At 33.0% G+C, this 20746-nt stretch overlaps 1 protein-coding gene and 1 pseudogene across 5 annotated transcripts in view; both read left to right on the top strand.

Moving 5' to 3' along the window:
* Nucleotides 1–20746, top strand: part of SENP6 (SUMO specific peptidase 6) — a 115718-nt gene that overhangs the window by 58411 nt on the left and 36561 nt on the right. For all 5 annotated transcript variants that reach the window (XM_037034358.1, XM_037034360.1, XM_037034359.1 and 2 more), the window contains 4 exons: nucleotides 7344–7414; nucleotides 7862–8004; nucleotides 12576–12867; nucleotides 18646–18872. In XM_037034358.1, coding sequence (XP_036890253.1) covers nucleotides 7344–7414; nucleotides 7862–8004; nucleotides 12576–12867; nucleotides 18646–18872 — 733 coding nt within the window. The remainder of the gene's footprint in view (nucleotides 1–7343; nucleotides 7415–7861; nucleotides 8005–12575; nucleotides 12868–18645; nucleotides 18873–20746) is intronic.
* LOC118978756 (uncharacterized) lies at nucleotides 3218–3317 on the top strand (annotated as a pseudogene).

Below are 20746 nucleotides of genomic sequence, written 5' to 3'. Positions count from 1 at the left end.
CTTTCTTGTAATTATGAGTCATCTGAAACTTCAATAAGAGTTAACCATTATGATAGACCACAAGACTAATAGTTGTTAATAAGTATTTTATTCACTTCTGATCAATTGGAGTATATATTGAACAGACTAAGATTTCATTCACAGTAGCAACTAAAATTAAATATCCAGTAAAAAAATTAATGATATGTAACTTCTTTATAAATGTATGTAAAGAACATAATCTGAGGTGTATATTCTTGGATGGTTATTTGATATGACTCTAAATATTGTAAATAAATATAAAGTAAGTTTATATTTGTTTACTTTATAATAACATAAATAATGATATGTATTACTTATTTATATATTATAAAATCCTTCAAGTACATTTAATGAAGTTTTAGTCAAAATTTCAGTGACTTTACTAAAAAATTTGAAAAATTCTGAGGCTTATTTAGAAGAACAAATATTTGAGAAGAGCAACAGATTTATTCTTTTTAAAGAACATTAAGTGGGGGAAGAGAAGAATGACTTGTCTTGCCACATAATGAAAGATATTGTGAAGAAAACAGTAATTGAATGTGAAAATAGTAGAAATAAACTAGGAAGTAAGTAAAGAGACTAGAGAATCTAGGCATATTTAATTTCTAAACAGCCTTTACAATCAATAAATATAAGCATGTTTAGAGTGCCTTTCAGAGTCCGAATTACAGTATTTGTACATTAACTGACAGATTAATATTTTGAATTAGTATATAATGGCTCAGCATGGTGGCCAGTGGTTCAATTTTAAAAACATTATTATCCTTGTGTAGCAGTGTTTATTCAAATATTTGACCTCAAATACATTTCTAAATACATTCTGCCTTTTAGATATACACATTTAAAATTTTTTAAAATGATTTTATTTATTTTAGAGAAGGTAAGGGAGGGAGAAAGAGAAGGAGAGAAATAGTGATGTTTGAGAGAGACACTGATCGATTGATTACCTCTCACATGTCCCAACTGGGACCTGGCCCACAACCCAGGCATGTGCCCTGACTGGGAATCAAACCAGCAACCTTTGGATTCTCAGCCTAGCATTCAGTTTACTGAGCCACACCAGCCAGGGCAGATATACACATTTTTTAATTCTTACTATTTATCCATAAGCAGGCTATGTTCTAGGCAAAGAATACAGATGGAAAAAAACAGGCAAAATCATTGCTCTCCCACAGTTTAATTTTGATGGGCACAAACTAATAATGAATAAGGAAAACATGACATAGTAAGTTCTCTTCAGAGAAGTGTAATTAGATGATGTGGTAGATAATGATAGTATGGACTGAATTTTTGATGAACTGTTTACAATGAAACTAACATTTATCCAAGGACTAAATGAGGAGTCTGTTAAGCCATGATCATAGAGATGGTTTTTCCAGGTAGAAAAGAGGTGGTACTAAAAAATTAATGCAGGAATGAGTGTGGCATGTCCAGAGAACAGAAAGAAGAGCCAATGCGTCTGGAACTTTATTAGCAAAGTGGAAATGTTATGAGGTGAGTCTTAGTGGGGTCAGCTAGGATGCATATTTTAAAAAGCTTTATTCAGATAATCCGAAGAGTGTGAGCCTTTGGGGTATTTTAGGCAGGGAAGTATTATTACCTGATTAAAAATTAGATTAAAAGTTAGATTAAGTTTTTTTGATTAAAACATTTTATCTATATTTATAATTTGACACAATTATACTATTCTTGCAAAATCTAGTTGTTGGGGAGATGGAAAGGCAGAAGTAAAAGGATTCTTAAAGGTCTTTTCTTGGCAAGTGGATTGTGAGGGGTGGGGTGCAAGTAAAATAATTTTCAAGATCTCATCCTATTAGGGATGCAGTAGAACATCTTGCTTGAAAATTGAAATCTTGATAACATTCATGAATAGGAGTATGCAATTGGAATAATGGTCCAAATAGTTTGGAATTATTCCAGACTATTCATTTGTTAATTAATGGTTGAAATGTGCAATGGATAGCAATTGTCTAAACCAGTATAAATGGTGGGAAAGAGGAAACAAATACAAATATAAAAATTAACAACTAATAAAGTAACAAGAAAGGAGAACATGAAGCCTATTAACTGTTATAATAATTGTGACCAGGTTAAATCCAACTATATTATGTTGTGTAGAAGAATGAGTCATAAAATAACAATCTGTAAGTGAAAGAGTGTTTAAAGTCACAAAAGATATAAACAAAAAGAAAGCATGAGTCAAATTTTAATAACAATGAGATGTATTAAGAACTAGAAGCATTAAATAGGATGAAGGAGCACATTTTATGAAGGACACAGTCTATAAGAGTTATAACAACTAAGTGTCATAAAACTAAATATAGCCCTGGCTGGTTTGGCTCAGTGGACTGAGTGTGGGCCTATAAGCCAAAAGGTCGCTGGTTTGACTCTCAGTCAGGGCACATGCCTGGGTCAGATCTTGTGGGTCAGATCTCCAGTTGGGGGAATGTGAAAGGCAACCGATCAATGTATCTCTTACCCACTGCAGTTTCTCTCCCTCTCTTCCTCCCTTCCCCTCTTTCTAAAAATAAATAAATAAAAGCTTTAAAAAAACCTAAAAGTAAATGTACACCCCTAAAATAAAATAAGCAAGAATTTCTTGTTTAGAATACAACTGTGGGAGATTTTAATACATGTTTTTGAAAATTAGACAAGTTTAACATGAGTTTGGAATAAAATATTTTAACTGTAAAATGAATACAGTGATTTATGTCACAGAAATTTACATTTTTAAAAAATATTTATTTATTTTTTTTTAGAGAGAGGGAAAGGGAAGGAGAAAGACTGGGAGAGAAACATCAGTGTGTGGTTGCCCCTCATGTGTTCCTCACTGGGGACCTGGCCTGCAATCCAGGCATGTGCCCTTGACTGGGAATCGAACTAGGAACCCTTTGCTTCACAGGCCTGTGCTTTGCTCAGTCCACTGAGCCACACCAGCCAGGGCAGAAATTTACATTTTTCAGATCAGTTAGAGCACTGGGAAGATGGATTAAAAATGAGCTATCACTGAAACTAAGCACCCCCGAAAAGCACCAGCACCTGGATCCTGGTTTCTAATACCACTCTATATAATAAAAGGAATATGGAGAAATGGCTGATTCTAGAGATGGGTTAAGGAAAAACACAGAATGAATGGTGCATCTTCAGAAACCAAGGATCAGAAACCAAGCAAGTACTCAAAAAAACAAAAGGGTACTTGCTTCAATAGCATATATACTAAAATTGGAATAATACAAAGTATATTTTCATGGCCACTGTACAAGGATATGCAGATTACTGAAGTGTTTTATATTTTTGTAAATTTTATGTTATCTGTATTTTACCAGAGTAAAAAACAAAACAAAGGAATGAGGTCATAGCAAAAGGGCACAAGAGCCAACTGAAAAAGCTCCAAGGGCCAAAACTGAAACGATTCGATTATAATCTAAAATACAAAAAATGTTTATGAGTGATACTGGTGTAAATGATTGAATAAGTTTATTTATTGAACTATCCTAGGATTTTACAAGCTGCACAAAATGAATTGGGGAATGGACAGCTGTTTACTAAAGAATTCCAAAATATATGTATACATAGTCCCCTCTTCAGGCAGTGGAGCTTAACTGTACTCACTCCTTTTATGGTTGGAGACTGACTTGCTTCCAAATAGTGTTCAGAGGAAAAATAGTAACTTCTGAGTGGAGAAACCTGGCAAACACTCTACTATAGCCAAATGATCACCAGTGATAAATCATATTGATATCATGTACCTCTTGATATGTGATGAGAAGGGCACTTCACCTCTGTGATACTCTTACCCCAAACTCACAACTCAGCCTAATCATGAGAAAAACAGTCAGATAGACCCAGGTTGAGGTACATTCTACAAAACAGCTGATTAGTTCTTTTCTAGTGTCAGGGTGATGGGAAACTAAATGCAGTGGATTCTGGATTAGATTCTGGAATGAAAAAGATATTAGTGGAATAGCTGGTGAAATCTGAATAAAGTCTGGGGTTTAGTTAACAGTAGTGTTAACTACTGTTAGGGTACTGTTAGGGTTTAGTTAACAGTAGTTAACAGTAGTTTTTTGACATGTATGATGGTAATGAAGGTGTTAACATTAGGGAAAACTCAGTGTGGGATGTAAGGGAATTGTGAAGGGTCTTTCAAGCTTTTCTGCAAATCTAAAATTATTCTAAAATTAAGTTTATAATTTTTTTGTTTTTAAAGAGAGGGAGAGGAACATCAACGTGTGGTTGCCTCTCATGCACCCCACACTGGGGACCTGGCCTGCAACCTGGGTATGCTCCTTGACCAGGAACCACACTGGCGACCCTTGGTCCCACAGGCCTGTGCTTAATCCACTGAGCTACACCAGCCAGGGCTAAAATTAAGTTTATTTTAAAAACTTTTAGGGCTGAGGCCTAACCTTTAATAAACAGAGCATTCTAATGTTAATTTAAACAATTCTGCAAAGAAGGAAAAAATAGTTGTGCCAGTTCATTTTCTGCAGCTTGTAAATGTTGGGCCCCCAAGGTGAGGTTTTCCTCCAAAACTTCTTTGTAAAACATAAACCCTCAGAAGCCCTAAAAACCTCCTGCCACGAATGGCATGGCAGGGAAGCTTCTTTGCTTCCACTTGGTTTGAGGTGGAAAAGAACTATCCACTGGGAATTTAAACTCTAGGCTTGAGCTTTGTTTCAGTTTGGAGTTTGAAATTTTAGTATCTGTAGAGTGATGAAACCCTTAAACCAAGAAACTAACATAAAATTTGATTTTTTTTACCTAGCAAAAATCTTTTTAAAACTAAACTAAATTTTAAAGAATACAAGTTACTAATACTAGAAAGATTTTAAAATTCTTTTTTAAAGCTAATGCTTTTATCCTGAAATTCTTATATTTTTGTATTAAACCTAAGGCATGCTTTTATTTCTGTAATTTATTTATTATATTACATTTTTTTAAAACAAAACTTAATTTGTCCTCTTTGTATAGGGTAACATGAAGCAAATATTGGATATAGAGTGGCCATAATGTCTGGTATGTTAGCAAATATAAATAATAGTTTATTAACAATAAATTATAGTACATGATAAGGTCATGGATATTACATGATGTATTTAGTGTATTCTTCGTTTTCCTATGCAGGACTCAGTGCACTTGATCAAATTGCGAAGAACACAGTGTATTAATGCAGCATTTTCATCAATCCATGCACATTTATGATTTATTGTCTCAGATCATTTATGTCAGTTGCTACTGAACAAAGCTGTGCTTACAGCATTCTGCAGCATATCTGTATTTTCAGGTTTTTTTCCTTCGGTCACTCTAACTTACATTGTTGATAATCCTTGGTATTTAAGAATATCTGTTTACATTGTCCACTATTTTAAAAAATATACAATGCGTAGAGATTTTGGAGTTAACTGTAATAGTATCATCATACTCTACTTCAGAATTACTGCTTCTGTTGCATTTTAAATTTGGTATCTTTACTTTTCCAGAGTGTACAGTTATGAAAATTAGAGATAAAAAGTTAGTTACATGATTTAGAGGATATTATCTTCTCTTTAGTGTGAAAGTGTATAGAATATAAAAATAATACGTTTTATTTTTAGCTAAATTGTAGTTAGGAGCTGAAAAACCTACCTTTATCACAGCACTAGTAGTACTATTATCTCTAATGTATTTTCTCATCTTCATATCTCATATTCTCACTCATATTAAAATTTTGGCAGGGTGGAAATTGCCCAGTTGTATCAAATGATGTTCTGTAACGATGAAAACACCATTACTTATCAATATTAATGCAGTAGAGCAGGATTCAAATTCTGGCATTGTTATTTAGTAGTTGTGTGATCTTGGGCAAGTTAATCAACCTTATTGTGCCTCAGTTGCCTCATTTATAAAGTGCAAGTAATAGTACATGCTTGATAAGATTATTGTGAGAATTAAGACAGTTAATGGAAGGAAAGCACTTAGAACAGTACCTGGCACATGACGCTCACTAATTGCTAACTGCTATTACAAATTCACTATCACTACTTTTCCTATTTTCTTTCTTGTGCCATTTTCCTATTTTATTCTCAATTTGGATGGTTTGACCTTTAAAATTCAGTGTTAAATCTTTATAGGAAACTTCCTTTAGAGTTTTTGTTTAATTAATTTGGTATCAATCACAAGTGTGAATGGATTTACAAATAATAAAATAACTTTGTATTTTTAATTCCCTGGTTAAATAAAATTGGAATGTTTTTAGAAGCTTTTCTGTAGGACAGATAGTATCTAGCTACTATAGCTTTCTAGTCTATTGCATTTTGCAAATCTCCTTTAGTGCTTCTATCCCACAATTAGCTATAGGTTTTTTGCTTTCCCCTCAAATTAGTGTATATTTGGACTTAAATGGTTAATTTTAGGACCCATATTTACTAAAGATTGTGTTCAAATTTCTGAAAATCAATTATATATGAAGCCTGATAATGTAATTACTATATTAAAATATAATATATTCCCAATATAGTAATATTACAAGACAAAAATACTTGCTTCATGATTGCTGGCTCTTTAAAAATTATTTATTTATTTATTTATTTTTTATTCATTTATTTTTAGAGGGGAAGGAGAGAGGGAGAGAAATATCAATGTATGGTTGCCTTTCATGTGTCCCTTCCTGGGAACTGGCCTGCAACCCAGGCATGTGCCCTGACTGGGAATGGAACCGCGATCATCTGGTTCGCAGGCCCGTGTTCAATCCACTGAGCTACACCAGCCAGGGCTTTATGATTGCTGGTTTTATACATAACACCGTTTGTAATGAATTTGGAATTCTCCTCAAGGCCAATATTTTATTCACCGTGTATTCTTTTATTTATTCATTTGCTTTTAGTCAACTAGAAGTATGTACAACAAAACTAGAAAAATTGAGTATTATTGAGTACAGAGATATTTTTACCCAACAAATGTGTATCAGTTAAGTATTACAAGTTATTTTGTAATACTGTTTTTATAAACCGATTATGAAGGAAATTCCAAAAGAAAAATTTTTATGTTTTGTGCATTTGGGGAATAAATGTGTAACTTTCTAAAGTGACTACTTTGAAAAGAGACCTATTTGGATGCCTTCTATGGGCTCTGATAGATTGACAGTCTAGGTAAAAAATAGTCACTGTCTTTAGGATTCTTACAATGTTTTAATAAGTTTTAGTATATTTGTGTAATATAGTTTTATTATTTTATAGTGTCATTTTTATATAGCAAAGACGTTATGCTCTGCTTCTAATTTTTTTCATTTTGAATAATATTTTTTTCTGTTAGAATAAAGCTGTATAAATTTCCTTTTATAGGAAAGAATACCCACCTCATGTCCAAAAATTTGAAAGTAATCCTGTAAGGTTAGGTCGGCCCCAAGGTGTTGGTAAGTGTGTAGTTTTATCTGTTACATTTGTAAAGGATTTTGAGTAGTTGTATGATAGGTAGAAATAAAGGTATGACACTGGCTTTAGAATATTCCTATGTATAATAGAAATATTTAGAATTTATTGTGAATGAAATCATCCTGAAATGGTTACACATTCCGTTGATTACAGTTTGAAATTATTATATTAGCACTTTAGTTAAATTCAAGATCCAAATATTAACTGGGGTTATAGCTTCATAATTATGTTTTGTTAAACTATGTTGTAATATTGTATCATGCAATTGTCTTGACTTAAAAGTTCTGGTTATTCTTTATTGTACGTGTTGAAACATTAATGTAACTAAAAAAATTTGATGATATAAATTAGTATTTTTTCATAACAAGGATCATGAGGAATGTATCAAATTTAATTTTAGTACTTTTGTTTTTGTCTTCTTCCTTTAGATCGTATAATGAAGAAAACAGAAGAGTCTCACTCATACTCGGAGTCTGAAATTAAGAGGAAAGTATCACAGAAACGTCACAGTACATATCAGTCTACATCTCCTCTGTCTCCTGCCTCAAAAAAATGTTTAACCAATTTAGAGGTGGGTAGAGAAATTATTTTTTATTGTCAGCCAGGTGGTATTTTTAGTACTTACTGAATTTTAAGTGACCTTTTCTCATAAGACTCGAAGAGAACCTGACTATTTAGGCAAGCTGTTCTGCCTTCACTAGGCCATTTTTAACTATTCAAGATCTAGAATATGTCTTTTTCTAAAAGGAATGTATATTTTAGTGCCTCTCTCGCAACGTATTGCAAATAACTACTGTCAACCAAAATTTTCTTGAAGTAATTTTCGATTTACAGTAAACTAAAAAACAAACCAACAGAACAAAACAGAAAGGGTATTCGCATATCCTTTTATTTGATTCCTCAGTTTTGCACATTTGCTTTGTTGTTCTCTCTCTCTCTGCCTTCTTTTCTTCTCTCTTGCTACATACATGTCTGTGTATTGTTCTGCACCATTTGAGTATAAGAAACGGGCATGGTGTTTCCTACCATGAAGCTAGTAAATATTAGCTTATTTACAGCTAATATTTTAGTGTGCTTTTTCTTTAAAAAAATGAAAACTGTAAAAGGACATTTTTCTATGTAACCAGATTACAACTGTCAAAATTTAAAAATTAACAATGATTCAAAATTGCCATATAATTCATGCAGTCCATTCAGGTATTACCTGATGTTCTTTATTAATGCAGGATCCTGTTTAGGATTAGATGTTACATTTAATTGCCATGATCATTAGTCTTTTCTTGTCTTTCATAACCTTGATATTTGTGAGAAGTATGTGTGAGAATATTAAGTATTTGTGAGGAGTATAGATCACTTACTTTGAACCTCGAGCTGGGTTTGTCTCATGTTTCTTAATGATTTATACATTTTTCAAGAATCCTCAGCTGTGTTTCTATAATCTTACTATTATATTATGTCAAGAGGCATGCAATGTTGATTTTTCACATTACTGATACTTTTACCTTGGTTAATACAAGGTCTGTCCAGGAGATATCCAGCCATATAATAGGAAAAACAGATATTTATTGAAGAATATACAAGATGAAAGAATGATGCCTCAGTCCCCTTCAAAGTAGACACTTTGGGACCTCACACAGTTCTCCCAGTTGTCATCAGCTGCCCCATCACATTTTCTTGAATCTCATCAACAAGTCTGAAAGCTCTTTCCTTTCAAAGGTGATTTTAGTTTGGGGAAAAGGCAGAAGTCACAGGGCACCAAATCTGGGCTGTAGGGGGGGGGGCTGAGTCACCTGGGTGATTTGATGTTTCCTCAAAACCTCTGCATGAGATGTGATGCGTGAGCAGGCATGTTGTGATGAAGCTGCCAACCATCAGTGCCCATAGCTGTGGCCTTCTGAATCATCTGAATAGTTCTCACCGAAGAATGTTCAAGCTTAATGCAAAATTGGATAGAGTTGTTGGCTCTACTCATTCAGTCATTTTGAATGTGATGGCCACACAATACACATGCTTACTCAACAGTGGCTGTCACCCCCACTGACTAGTACAGTGAAGTGGTGCAAACCATTCTGGCATTGTTAACAGTGGCTGGACTTTTTCTGAACAGACACCTCGTATTTATGCTTAGAGACTGGTAAATAGTATGTGATATATAATTTGGATGTATTTTATAAGTCTTTCATGGATCTTTGTTTTCCAGAAGAAATTATGCTTAACATAAAATGGTTATGAATTTGCATTGTTGTATTTCATTTAAATATAATGTTCTCTCTTTCTTTTGGCAAAAGGCTAAATATGAGAGTGAGACCATTTGTACCCTATTTGTGTCGAACCAGTTGTTTGCTTAGTTTAGCTGTTATCTGTGCATTCAAAATACATAGGATGCTATTGAATGTGATATTATAAGATTAATTTCCTTATACCTATATTTCACAAATAGCATAAGAAGAGTTCTCCTGTGTACTGTCAGAGAAAGAGATATCTTTTTTTTTTAATAACCTAAATATGCTGTGACAATGAGTTGGTGTTTTACTAAGTTCTTTTTTTGTGTGTTTGCAACTAGGTTTTCATTGTTTTGTTATCTAGGGTAGATCCTGGAATAGGTAACATGGTATAAGAGAAGAGCTTTGTATTGGTCATGTTAGACAAGGTAAACAATTTTTTTGTCGTTTTTTCACACTTAAAAAAGGGGACCAGACTAGAACAGTGGTCCTTAGACTTTTTTGCTTGTGTGCTTTGCATATACTTTTGAATTATAAATTCACGTAGAAAAATGTATTAGAACTTAAACATTCAGTTAAAAGAATTTTGATATTTATATATAGAGATGTAATATTTTATAGCTATCCCCATTTAGTACTCTTGCAAATACTTGAAAACTCCTGTCAACAGATTTAAAAGAATTTTAAACAACTATGTATTCTTATGAATTTTTAAGTTTACTTTGAACATTTTTCACCTAAAGTTTAAATGGTCTCACAGGAAGTAATAGCTAACACAGTGAAAGAAGTAACTTTAAAATAAAATGGTTAGATCTCCCTTCTCATGTGTGTATCTGGTAGAATCCAAATACAATAAGCCTTAATAATTACCATGTCATTCTGTCATTTGCATTGTCACAACAAATATTTATTCACTTAATTTTCTGTGATATGAAGCTTGAAGTATTAAAATTTTTATTTTAGATTATTTTATTTATTAAAAAGAAAAGCAGATTCTTAGAAACAGATTAAACAGATAGTTACCAGAGTGGGGGGGAGGGGAACAAGAGATGGGTGAAAAAGGTGAAGGGGAATATAATCAATAATACTGTGATTGCACAGTAACAGATGATTACTAGACTTAGTGTGGTGATTGCACTGTAAGGTATCTAAGTGTCGAATCACTATATTGTACACCCAAAACTAATATAATATTGTATATCAGTTATACTTGAGTTTTAAAAAGGAATACACTATATAATATATAACATACAACAATAATTATTAATAGATTAAAACTATATTGTTGCAGAGTTTGATAAGTAATTACTTGACATAAAGTTATTTGAAATGCATCTTTTAATTAGAGATATTGACTTATTCTTAATTATTTCATGTGTCTATGGATAAATATGTTATATACTGAGACTCAACATCTATTCCTACATTTCTTCTTCTAGAAAAAAATGCTGAGGAATCTTGTTCACATAAATAAATACATGACCATGGAAAGAATTATATTATAGTAGTTGTCACTTAATTCCTTGAACTTTTTCTAAATTATATGCCCCAAATTGCATGATACTCTACTGTCAAAAAAACCATTTTTTAATCTCAAAACTGTAACGTAGATTAGGCCTTTATTAGAATATTTTGGAAGCACTGTGTTAGAATTCCAGCAGGTGTCTTGCAGAGTTTTTGTTAACCAAAACTTACAATTAATTCATTCTTTTTTTTCAACATTAAACATTTTTTCAACATTTAAAATTATCCTTTAGTGTGTTTTTTTTTAAGATTTTACTTACTGCTCTGGCTAGTGTGGCTCAGTGAATTGAGTGCCAGCCTGCAAACAGTGGGGTCACCTGTTGATTCCCAATCAGGGCACATATCTGTGTTATGGGCTGGGTCCCTGGTTGGGGGCGTGTGAGAGGCAACTGATCTATGTATCTCTCACACATGGATGTTTCTCTACCTTCCGCTCTCTCTAAAAATAAATAAAATCTAAAAATATTTGAAAAAAATAAAGATTTTACTTATTTGCTATTTTAGAGAGAGGGAAAGGGAGGGAGAAAGAGAGGGAGAGAAACACCCATGTGAGAGAGAAACATCAAATACTTGCTGGGGACGGAACCCACAAACCAGGCATGTGCCCTGAAAGGTCACTGGAATTGAACCAGTGACCTTTTGCTTTGTGATATGGTGCCCAACCAACTGACTCACACTGGGCAGGGCTCTTTCTTTGTTTTTAATCCTCACCCAAGGATGTTTATGGATGTGAGAGAGAGACAGAGACAGAGGTAGAGAGACAGACAGATACAGATACTGATATGAAAGGAAAACAGTGGTTGCTTCCTGTATGTGTCTCAACCAGTTTTCAAACCCACAACCTTTTGGTGTGTGGGACGATGCTCCAACCAACTGAACCACGCTAGAAGGGCAGAGTTCTTTTCTTTCTTGCTTGCTTTCGTGCTTTCTTTCAGGTGAAGAAGAGTGGTTGTGGCAGGAGATGCCCTGACATCAGACGCTTAATCATATTGGCTTTTGGGAAGGTTATATGTAGAAACTAAGAGTGTAGATACTGATTCCTTTAAGATTATTTATTCAATGTATGCTTTTGAAAATCTTTAGGTAGCCCTTGAGTTGTATAGAGACTGTTGCACTAGAAGATCTCAAAATTTCTTCAGAATTCTGATACTAAATCCTAACTGATATGACATTTTCCAGATTTTTTTGTGGGTAGTCATGGTGATGATGATGGGGAGGGAAAGAGTTAATTTTGAGATTTTTGTATTTGTTTGTTATTTGATGTTGAAATAAAATGCCAAAGTCTTTTATTTTTTTGGAACTTAAGCTTTCCGAACAGTGTAAATGTTGTCCAAAATGTAGAAAAGTAAAAGACATTCAGACCAAATGACAAAGTTGTGGTATTCTTTTTCCTAAGGATTTGCAAAGAAATTGCAGACAAGCTGTAACTTTGAATGAATCAACTGGACCATTATTAAAAATGTCAAATCGTCAAAATTCTGGAGGACAGAAATCACAAAACATAACAGTCAAGAAGTTTTATGGAAACAGTGCGGGAAAGGTCCCAATTGATATTATTGTGAACTGTGATGATAGTAGACAGAATTACTTACAGACTAATGGGAAAGTTGTTTTACCTAAGGCAAAAGGAGCCAAAATCACAAACCTGAAAGAAAAGAAAACAAGCCTGTCAGAACTAAATGATCCAAGTAAGTGGTTTACTCCTTTGGTATTACTTAATGTGAGTCCAGTATTTTTCACATATATTTTGAAGTGAGCATGAATATGTTTGAGAAGTGCAATTTTGATTTCTATCTACTTGTGTCAGTTCTGTAACATTTTTTGGATAGATGATTAAAACTGTCTGTATTCTCACCCTTTCTTTCATAAACAACAAAAGCACAGAACATGGCCCCAGTCCTAGGTCATGTCCCGTTATGCCCAACTTCGTAAATTTAATCTGGTTAATTTAATCTCTCTGATCTGTAAATAAGGATTTGTTTTCTCATTGACAGTATTTTTGAAACAGTAAATAAAATAACATATAAAGTGTCTAGCATAGCCCAATAAAATATTTTACAGGTAGAAAGGACTCTAAAAATTAATTTACTTATTACCATGTTGTTTTTCCCTTAAATCTTTTTTCCTATCTTTAGACACAAGTGTGTGTGTGTATATGGAACGCAGTCCTATTATAATAAGTAGCAAAAGATTGGAAATAGGGACTGGTTGAATAAACTATAGTACATGTAGTTGTAAAAGAAGAGAAAGTTATGATTTAGTATTGTTTAAGTGATTTCCAAGATCTGTTAACCAAATGAATATCAGTGTATATTATGCTACCCTTTATGAAAGGCGAGAGAAGAATCTAGGGGGTTTTTTTTAGTGGAAAGATATATCAGAAACTGATTTTAAAAATGGTTGGAACGAGGGAGAACAGTATGAGAATTAGAGATAGAGGCTAGCTGTCTCCAAATACACGTGTTTTATAGATCAGACTTTAGAACCATACAAATGTTTCATATGATTATAAAAGAAAATTAAATTACAAGTTTTTAGTTTGATTTATTTTTAGTTTTTTTAAAAAAATTATTGATTTATTTTAAAAAGAGAAACGTCAGTTTGTTTTTCTACTTATTTATGCATTTGTTGTATGTGCCCTGACCAGAGATTGAACCTGCAGCCTTGGCATATCAGGATGATGTTCTAACCAACTGAGAACAACTGTTTAGTTACCTGAACAGGTAACTAAATTGCAACTTTTTAGAAACAAAATCAAAATTGAAATGAAATAAGTGAACATCATTATATATCTAGTCGGTATCTTGAACACACAGAAAAATTATTTCAAATGGATGTAAATTAAAACAAGATTGTGGCTGTGCATCCTCATATGAGATATTTTAAGGTCAAATGGAACTGCAAAGAAATCCTAAGTATATTCAGTGATATTGTTATTAACACTGGTTTTGGGATTTTTAAATACATTGATAAATAAGTGATTACATTATTATCTCCAGAAACCAAGATTTTCAATGTTATAGAAGGAGGATATGAAAGTAAAATGAAAGAGATCAATATCTTACAACTTTACATTTAAATCATAGCTAATATGAACTTATTGTATATTCTCTCTTAGATAGAAAATATGTTTCCTAGCTCTTCCCACAGAAAATGCCTAGAAACAGTAAGCACCCCTTACTTGTATAGAAACAACTCTAGTTCCCCTATTTGTATTTTTGAATATCACGTCCCACTAAAAATATCCAGAGCTCTTCACAGAAGTTGCTAACTCAAGGTCTGGAGCATGAATGTGTGAATAAACACATTCATATCTATCAATATATCTATCTATCATCTATATCTATCAATATAGATCAATATAACTAGATCATCTAGTTATATTAGGAAGCATGGAAGCTGCCAGAAAGACACAGGAGTTAAAATGAGAGAGCTCCCATTGACTAATGATGGGAATACTTGGGTCACAAAGAGTCCTAACTACTATTTTTTGAAATATATCAAATATGTTATAATCAATCAGTTTATAATGATATCCCTTAATTTTGCCCAAAAGAAACACTCCATTGGTTACTTTTGGAAATTGCTTAAGGTTCCTAGTCATTACTCTGAAAACTGGTAAATAAAGGGGATAAAAATTAAGCTTTTTTTTTAAACCTCAGAACTGTCAAGTTCTATTTTAATTCAGTTTCATATAAAAACCTTAGCCCATGCTAGTACATTAGCTTAGTTCTTAAAACACAGTTGAAAAGAGATGCTTTGTAATGGTTGTGCAGCTTATACCTCTATTATGATGTTATGATAATGTTGCTGTTTGATGAGTATTTTATGATATATTTTATACCAGTGCAGTATTAAATATTAATATCATTTGGATCTTTTCTAATTGTGAGGTTTTTATTAATGGTAAGGTAGGAGAAAAAAAACCCTCACTTACTAGGCAGTTACTGTTTCAGAGCCAAACTTCATACAGGAAATGTAACATTCTGAGGAAGTTACCATTATGCTAGAAACTAGAAGTTAATAAGGCTAAGTTGATAAGTAACGAATCAAGTAAATACCATGTCTACATCAACCGTGTATGCTGATAATACAAGGAAATAACTTCATGTGGTCCTTAGGTGTATTAAGCAGTTTACTTTTCATAGCTTAACTATGAAAAGTTAATTCATATCAACCATGAATTAAAACCATAGAACATAAATTTATTCCCTTGTGCTCAAAAAAATTAAAAACTTAAGTACTTCCCATGTAAGTATAAGAAAAATATGTTCTATTTTAAGAATTTGTCATATTAATAATAAAAGTTATCAGCTCTGACTGATTTGACTCAGTAGATTGTCTGTCATCCTAAAAACCGAACCGTGGCTGGTTTGATTCCCACTTAGGGCACATGCCTGGGTTTCAGGCCAGGTATGTGGTTGGGGGTGTGTGAGAGGCAGTCAGTTGGTGTTTCTCTCACATATCAATGTTTCTCTTCTCCCTCCCTTCTCCTTTCTCTACAAATAAATAAATAAAACCTTAAAAAATAAAAGCTGTCATTTATTGCGTGCTTATATTCCCTGCTTTGTGATAAAGTTTTGTACACTAGTTTATTTAATTTTTAGTCATGTGAGGTAGGTGCTAATATATTCCATTTTATAACTAAGGCAGTCCTGGCTTTTGGAGATTGAATAAATAATACATACATGTGGACTGTTGGAGTGTAGATTTTAAAAGCATTTTTTCAGCACTGCCTTGGTAGTTGGGCAGAGCATCATCCTGATATGCCAAGGTTGTGGGTTCGATCCCTGTTTAGAGCACATACCAGAATCATCCAGTGAATGTATAAATAAGTGGGACAACAAATCGATGTCTGTTTGTATGTCTGCCTGTCTCTAACCCCCTTCTCTCTCTCTTTCTCTAAAATCAGTAAATAAAAATAAAAGCTTACTGAAAAAGTTTTTTTCTGGTTCCAAAGTCTGTTTTCTTTATATTCTTAATCATTCTTAAGTTTGTATTTCTATTAAAATAGTTTATTATGAAGTTTGTGTTGTGGGTTGTCAAATAATAAAATATTCAGTGTCTCAGGTATCATAAATTCTGTGTAGAAAAATTAAGCAGGTCCAGGAAATACAGATTGATAATTATAAGATGTCAGAAAGGGTGCTATTTTAGATAGGTGGTAGAATAGGCACCTTTGATAAAGCAACTTTGGAGCAGAGTCCAAAAGGAAAGAGGATGATGTGTTGATATTTATGGAACAAGTTTGGCATAATAAGTACAAAGACCCTGTATTAGTGTACTTGGGTTGCCATAACAGTACCACAGACTGAGTGGCTCAAACAACATAAAGTTATTTTCTCACAGTTCTGGAGATTGGAAGTTAAAGATCAGGGTGTCCTGGGTTGGTATGTCTGTTGAGGCCTCTCTTCTCGGCTTGTAAGAGGGCTGCCTTTCTTCTTTGTCCTCACATGGCCTTTCTTCTTTTCTTTTGTGCATGTGTGGAGAGAGACCTCTAGTATCTCCTCTTTTTATAAGGTCACCAGTCCTATCAGATTCAGGCTTCACCTTTTGACCTCATTTAACTTTTTTATTACTTCCTGATAGGCTCCATTCCCAAATATAGTCACATTGGGGATTTAAGGCTTCAACATAGAATTCTGAGGGGACACAGTTCAGTTTGTAACAGACCCTGATGAAGAATTTTAAATATAAGAGTATATTTTATATTTTATGTAGAATTAAAGGAGCTATGAACAACTTTTTAACTTTATATTACCATTTAACTTTATACCACCATACACTCTGTATTTGCTTTGCAAATATGGTGACATTGAGCATAACTCTCAATCATTTAAGATTAATAAGTTAACAAGAACTAGTAGTACAGGTCTACCTGTTGCAGCATTGGGGCTTCAAAAATAAATTTTTAATACAGTAGATACAGAACCTGAAGCATCATAAAAATAATTGTAGACAGAACACTAGGCAGTGTGCAAAGCCTTTTACATACTCTTATGTTCTTGCGACAGTCCTTTGAAATAGATACCATCGTTCTCCTCAGTTTTAGAGAGGAAAAGATGAGGCACATAGCGAGAATGTGGCCAACAAAACCCTAATTTAACAAATGTTTGTAAATCTGCTTAGACCATCTAATCTGGACTGTTATGTATTCTGTCAATAAAATACCAGTTCTGAAAAAGATCCATTTTAAGTCCTTAAGCATTTGCTTCTGAGACTGTACAGCAGAATAAAAAAGACAGTGAAAAAGATGCTGGGGATGATACCAATTAGGGACACATATACTACCCCCAAAATATTAACTAAGCATTTATGTGTAGATTACTAAAAAAGAAAATTGCTCCTAGAAATTTATGCATTTTTCAACAGACGATTTTTGTGTTTTGTTTTCTTGTGCCAGGCGGGTACTGTTTTAGACTTGTGTAGCAGTGGACAAGGCATAGTTAATGTGTAGTGGGGAGAAACAAATGAGCAAGTTAACATGCAGGGCAAAAACAAATTTTGAATCGCTTGATGTGAATAATCAAGTGCCCGTGTGCTTGCTTTAAATTAGGTAGTCAATCAAAAAGGGATATTTGAGCTAATACTTGATGACAAAGGTAGAAGGAGTTAGGGAAATTGCAATCCAGACAGGAACAAGCTTGAAGTATTTGAGTAATAGAATAAATGACTAGTTTGTTTGGAGTATAAAGGAGGAAAAATATAGTAGTATAAGAAAGTTGGAGAAGTAGGCAAGGGCCAGATTATGGACATTTATAAACTAAATGAAGAGTAAAGAGTTAGGATTTGACTTATGTGCAGTGTGGGTGGCTCTGGGGAATCATGGTATAGAGATGGGTTTGATAAGATTTGGTAAGTACAAAGGTAAAGAGTAAGTTACCTTCATAATGCCTTTTCTTGTCCATGCTTATTTTTCAGTAAGATTGAGCTTAGATGCTAGTCCAAGTTCTCCTAAGGAGCAGTTATGATTTTAGTGATTCCTAAAAATGTGGAATGTTTCCTAGTGTGGTCACATGACCACATAATTTTATATCATTAAAAGTATGTGATCATGTGAAGCTTTACATACATTTAAAATGCATGCAATTTTGTGAACAGTTTGTATTCAGATTATGGTTATACTTTTGCTTTTTTGGAACTTTGAGATAGACCTTTTGATTAAACATTTAACTTGTGTATGCTTCTTTGTGTGTGGTAATAATGGACTATAGAATCAATTTTGTATCTCTATGTTAAAAAAACTAGATGCCAGATCATATGCTTTCTTTATTTCTAATTATTTTCTAAATTTAACTTTTCATCAGATAGTGTGGTTTGTATCTTCATTTGTTTTTATTAATCTCAGATCTGAAAGAGATTCATGCCAAATTTGGTATATTCTCTACTTTGGTAATATGTTTGCATTTTTAATATAAATGTATATAATGCCAGAAATGAACTACATGAAGTATTATTTTTTATAGTCATCTTGTCCAGTGATGATGATGACGATGACAAGACTAACAGAAGAGAGAGTGTGTCTCCTCAACCTGCCGATTCAGCATGTTCTTCCCCAGCACCATCCACTGGAAAAGTGGAAGCAGCACTAAATGAAAATACCTGCAGAGTAGAGCATGAACTAAGAAGCAGGCCAGCAGATTCAGAGTTAAATAGAGTTCTGTTGCCAAGAAAAGCAAGAATGAAAGATCAGGTACTTTCACCTTTATTGGCATTTATTCAGATTATGTCTCCCCTTTGGGATGCAAATATTAGTTTAGAGGGTAATTTGACAATGTTAATCGAAAAAGATAAATTAATTCATTAAGCAAGGCTTAAATTACCACTTGGAAGATTATTTGGAAGAACATTCGATTAAATTGATGTTTAAAGTGTAAAATGTTCAGCAGGAAGAGTCAGTATGAACCTTATATCAAAATGTAAGTATAAACAAGTATACTTGTATAATTTGGGGACAGGGAGAAGTCCTTTTAACTTGGGTGTGTTTAAATATATCGTTCTACTGTATTATATTTTACTATATAAAATTTTCAAAATGTTCAGGTAGAAAAGATAAAAATTATCTCAGTAGACAAACTATAGTGCTAGAAAGGAATATTTGTAATGCAGATGACATACACTGGGTTAACATATGTAATGGATTAAGAACTTTTCAAAGTTGAAGGAAAAAAAATGAAAAAAGTAGTCAAAGACAGATAATAAACTACCACATGAAAAGTACAAATTAGTAATGCAATACAAATTAAGGAAAGTGAAATATAAGCATATTCTAAACAGGCTTTCAAAATTAATACAAAATCAATTGATATATACTGCTGGCAAGAATCTGAGGAGAAGAGCACTTTTGTAATTTGCTGATGGAAAAGAAAGTTGTCTTGATCTTTGGGGAAAGCAGTGTAAACATACCTATTGAAATATTTCAAATGTGTACCGGGTGACCAACTAATGAATTCCCTGGAGTCAATTTCAAAGGAATCCTCCTTCCACAGTATGTAAGAGAAACTTATGTATAAACATGGTTGTTGGCATACAGCTGTGTATTAAATCATTGTTCAATAATATGGAAATTGATAAAGAAATTATGATACAGCCATGGACTGTCATGGACTGTTATGCAGCCACTGACAATAAAAATTAGAGCTATAGCAGTAATTTAGGATTTCTACATGGTACTGTTGAGTGTGAATACCAAGATGCAGAAATATGTGCATATTATTTTTGTAAAAACTTTTTTAAAACTAAGAAACCTGTAATAATTATATATGGTTTACATATATATTCCTGTAATTCCAGGATTACAGGAATATAGATAAAAATAGGAAATTTACATACTTAGTTGTTAAGAAGGGAAGCATAACAAATTAAAAATGATAAGCAATAAGGTGGATAAAAAAATGGATTGATAGTTTTAATATAATCTTGAAGGATACCTTTCCAAACATCTCAGCACAAGCAGTAGTAAAATGAAGAGATGAACATATTAGATCAAAAGAAGATACAGAACAGTATATCAAACATCATAAACATAATTTGATAGGTAAATGCAAATAAAGAAAAAATAGTGAAATATGTGACAGAATGTGAGTTGGTCCTTTATATATTTTTAATTTCTTAAAAATCAAGAAATAGAAGCCAGCTTTAGAAAAATAAGTAATGAACATGAACAAGTATAAAGGACACATGGACAATAACTACGGTGAAGGGCGGAAATGGGAGGGAGGTGGGGAGCACTGGCGGGGGCAGGGCTGGGAATACAAGACAGAAAACTGTGCTTGAACAAGAATTTAAAAAAAAATGTTTCAATAAAAAAAAAAGAAAAAGAAGTAATGAAAATGAATGGATGGGGAGCACTGGGGGGACAGGGCTGGGAATATAAAACAGAAAACTGTACTTGAATAAGAATTAAATAAAAAAATAAATAATAATAAAAAGAAGAAAATGAATGGAGTTCCAAAAGGTATTATTGAAAATGAAATGATGAAAACTTTTAAAGTACAATAGTATCTCATCTTGGTTACGGTTTGGAGAAATGGAATGTTGGAGGTGTAAATTAGTATAATAACTATG

The sequence above is a fragment of the Sturnira hondurensis genome, unplaced genomic scaffold, assembly GCF_014824575.4.
Source record: "Sturnira hondurensis isolate 20B ecotype Veracruz unplaced genomic scaffold, ASM1482457v3 Scaffold0022136, whole genome shotgun sequence".
Taxonomy (NCBI): Eukaryota; Metazoa; Chordata; class Mammalia; order Chiroptera; family Phyllostomidae; genus Sturnira; species Sturnira hondurensis.
This window is presented reverse-complemented; position numbering and strand designations above follow the sequence as displayed.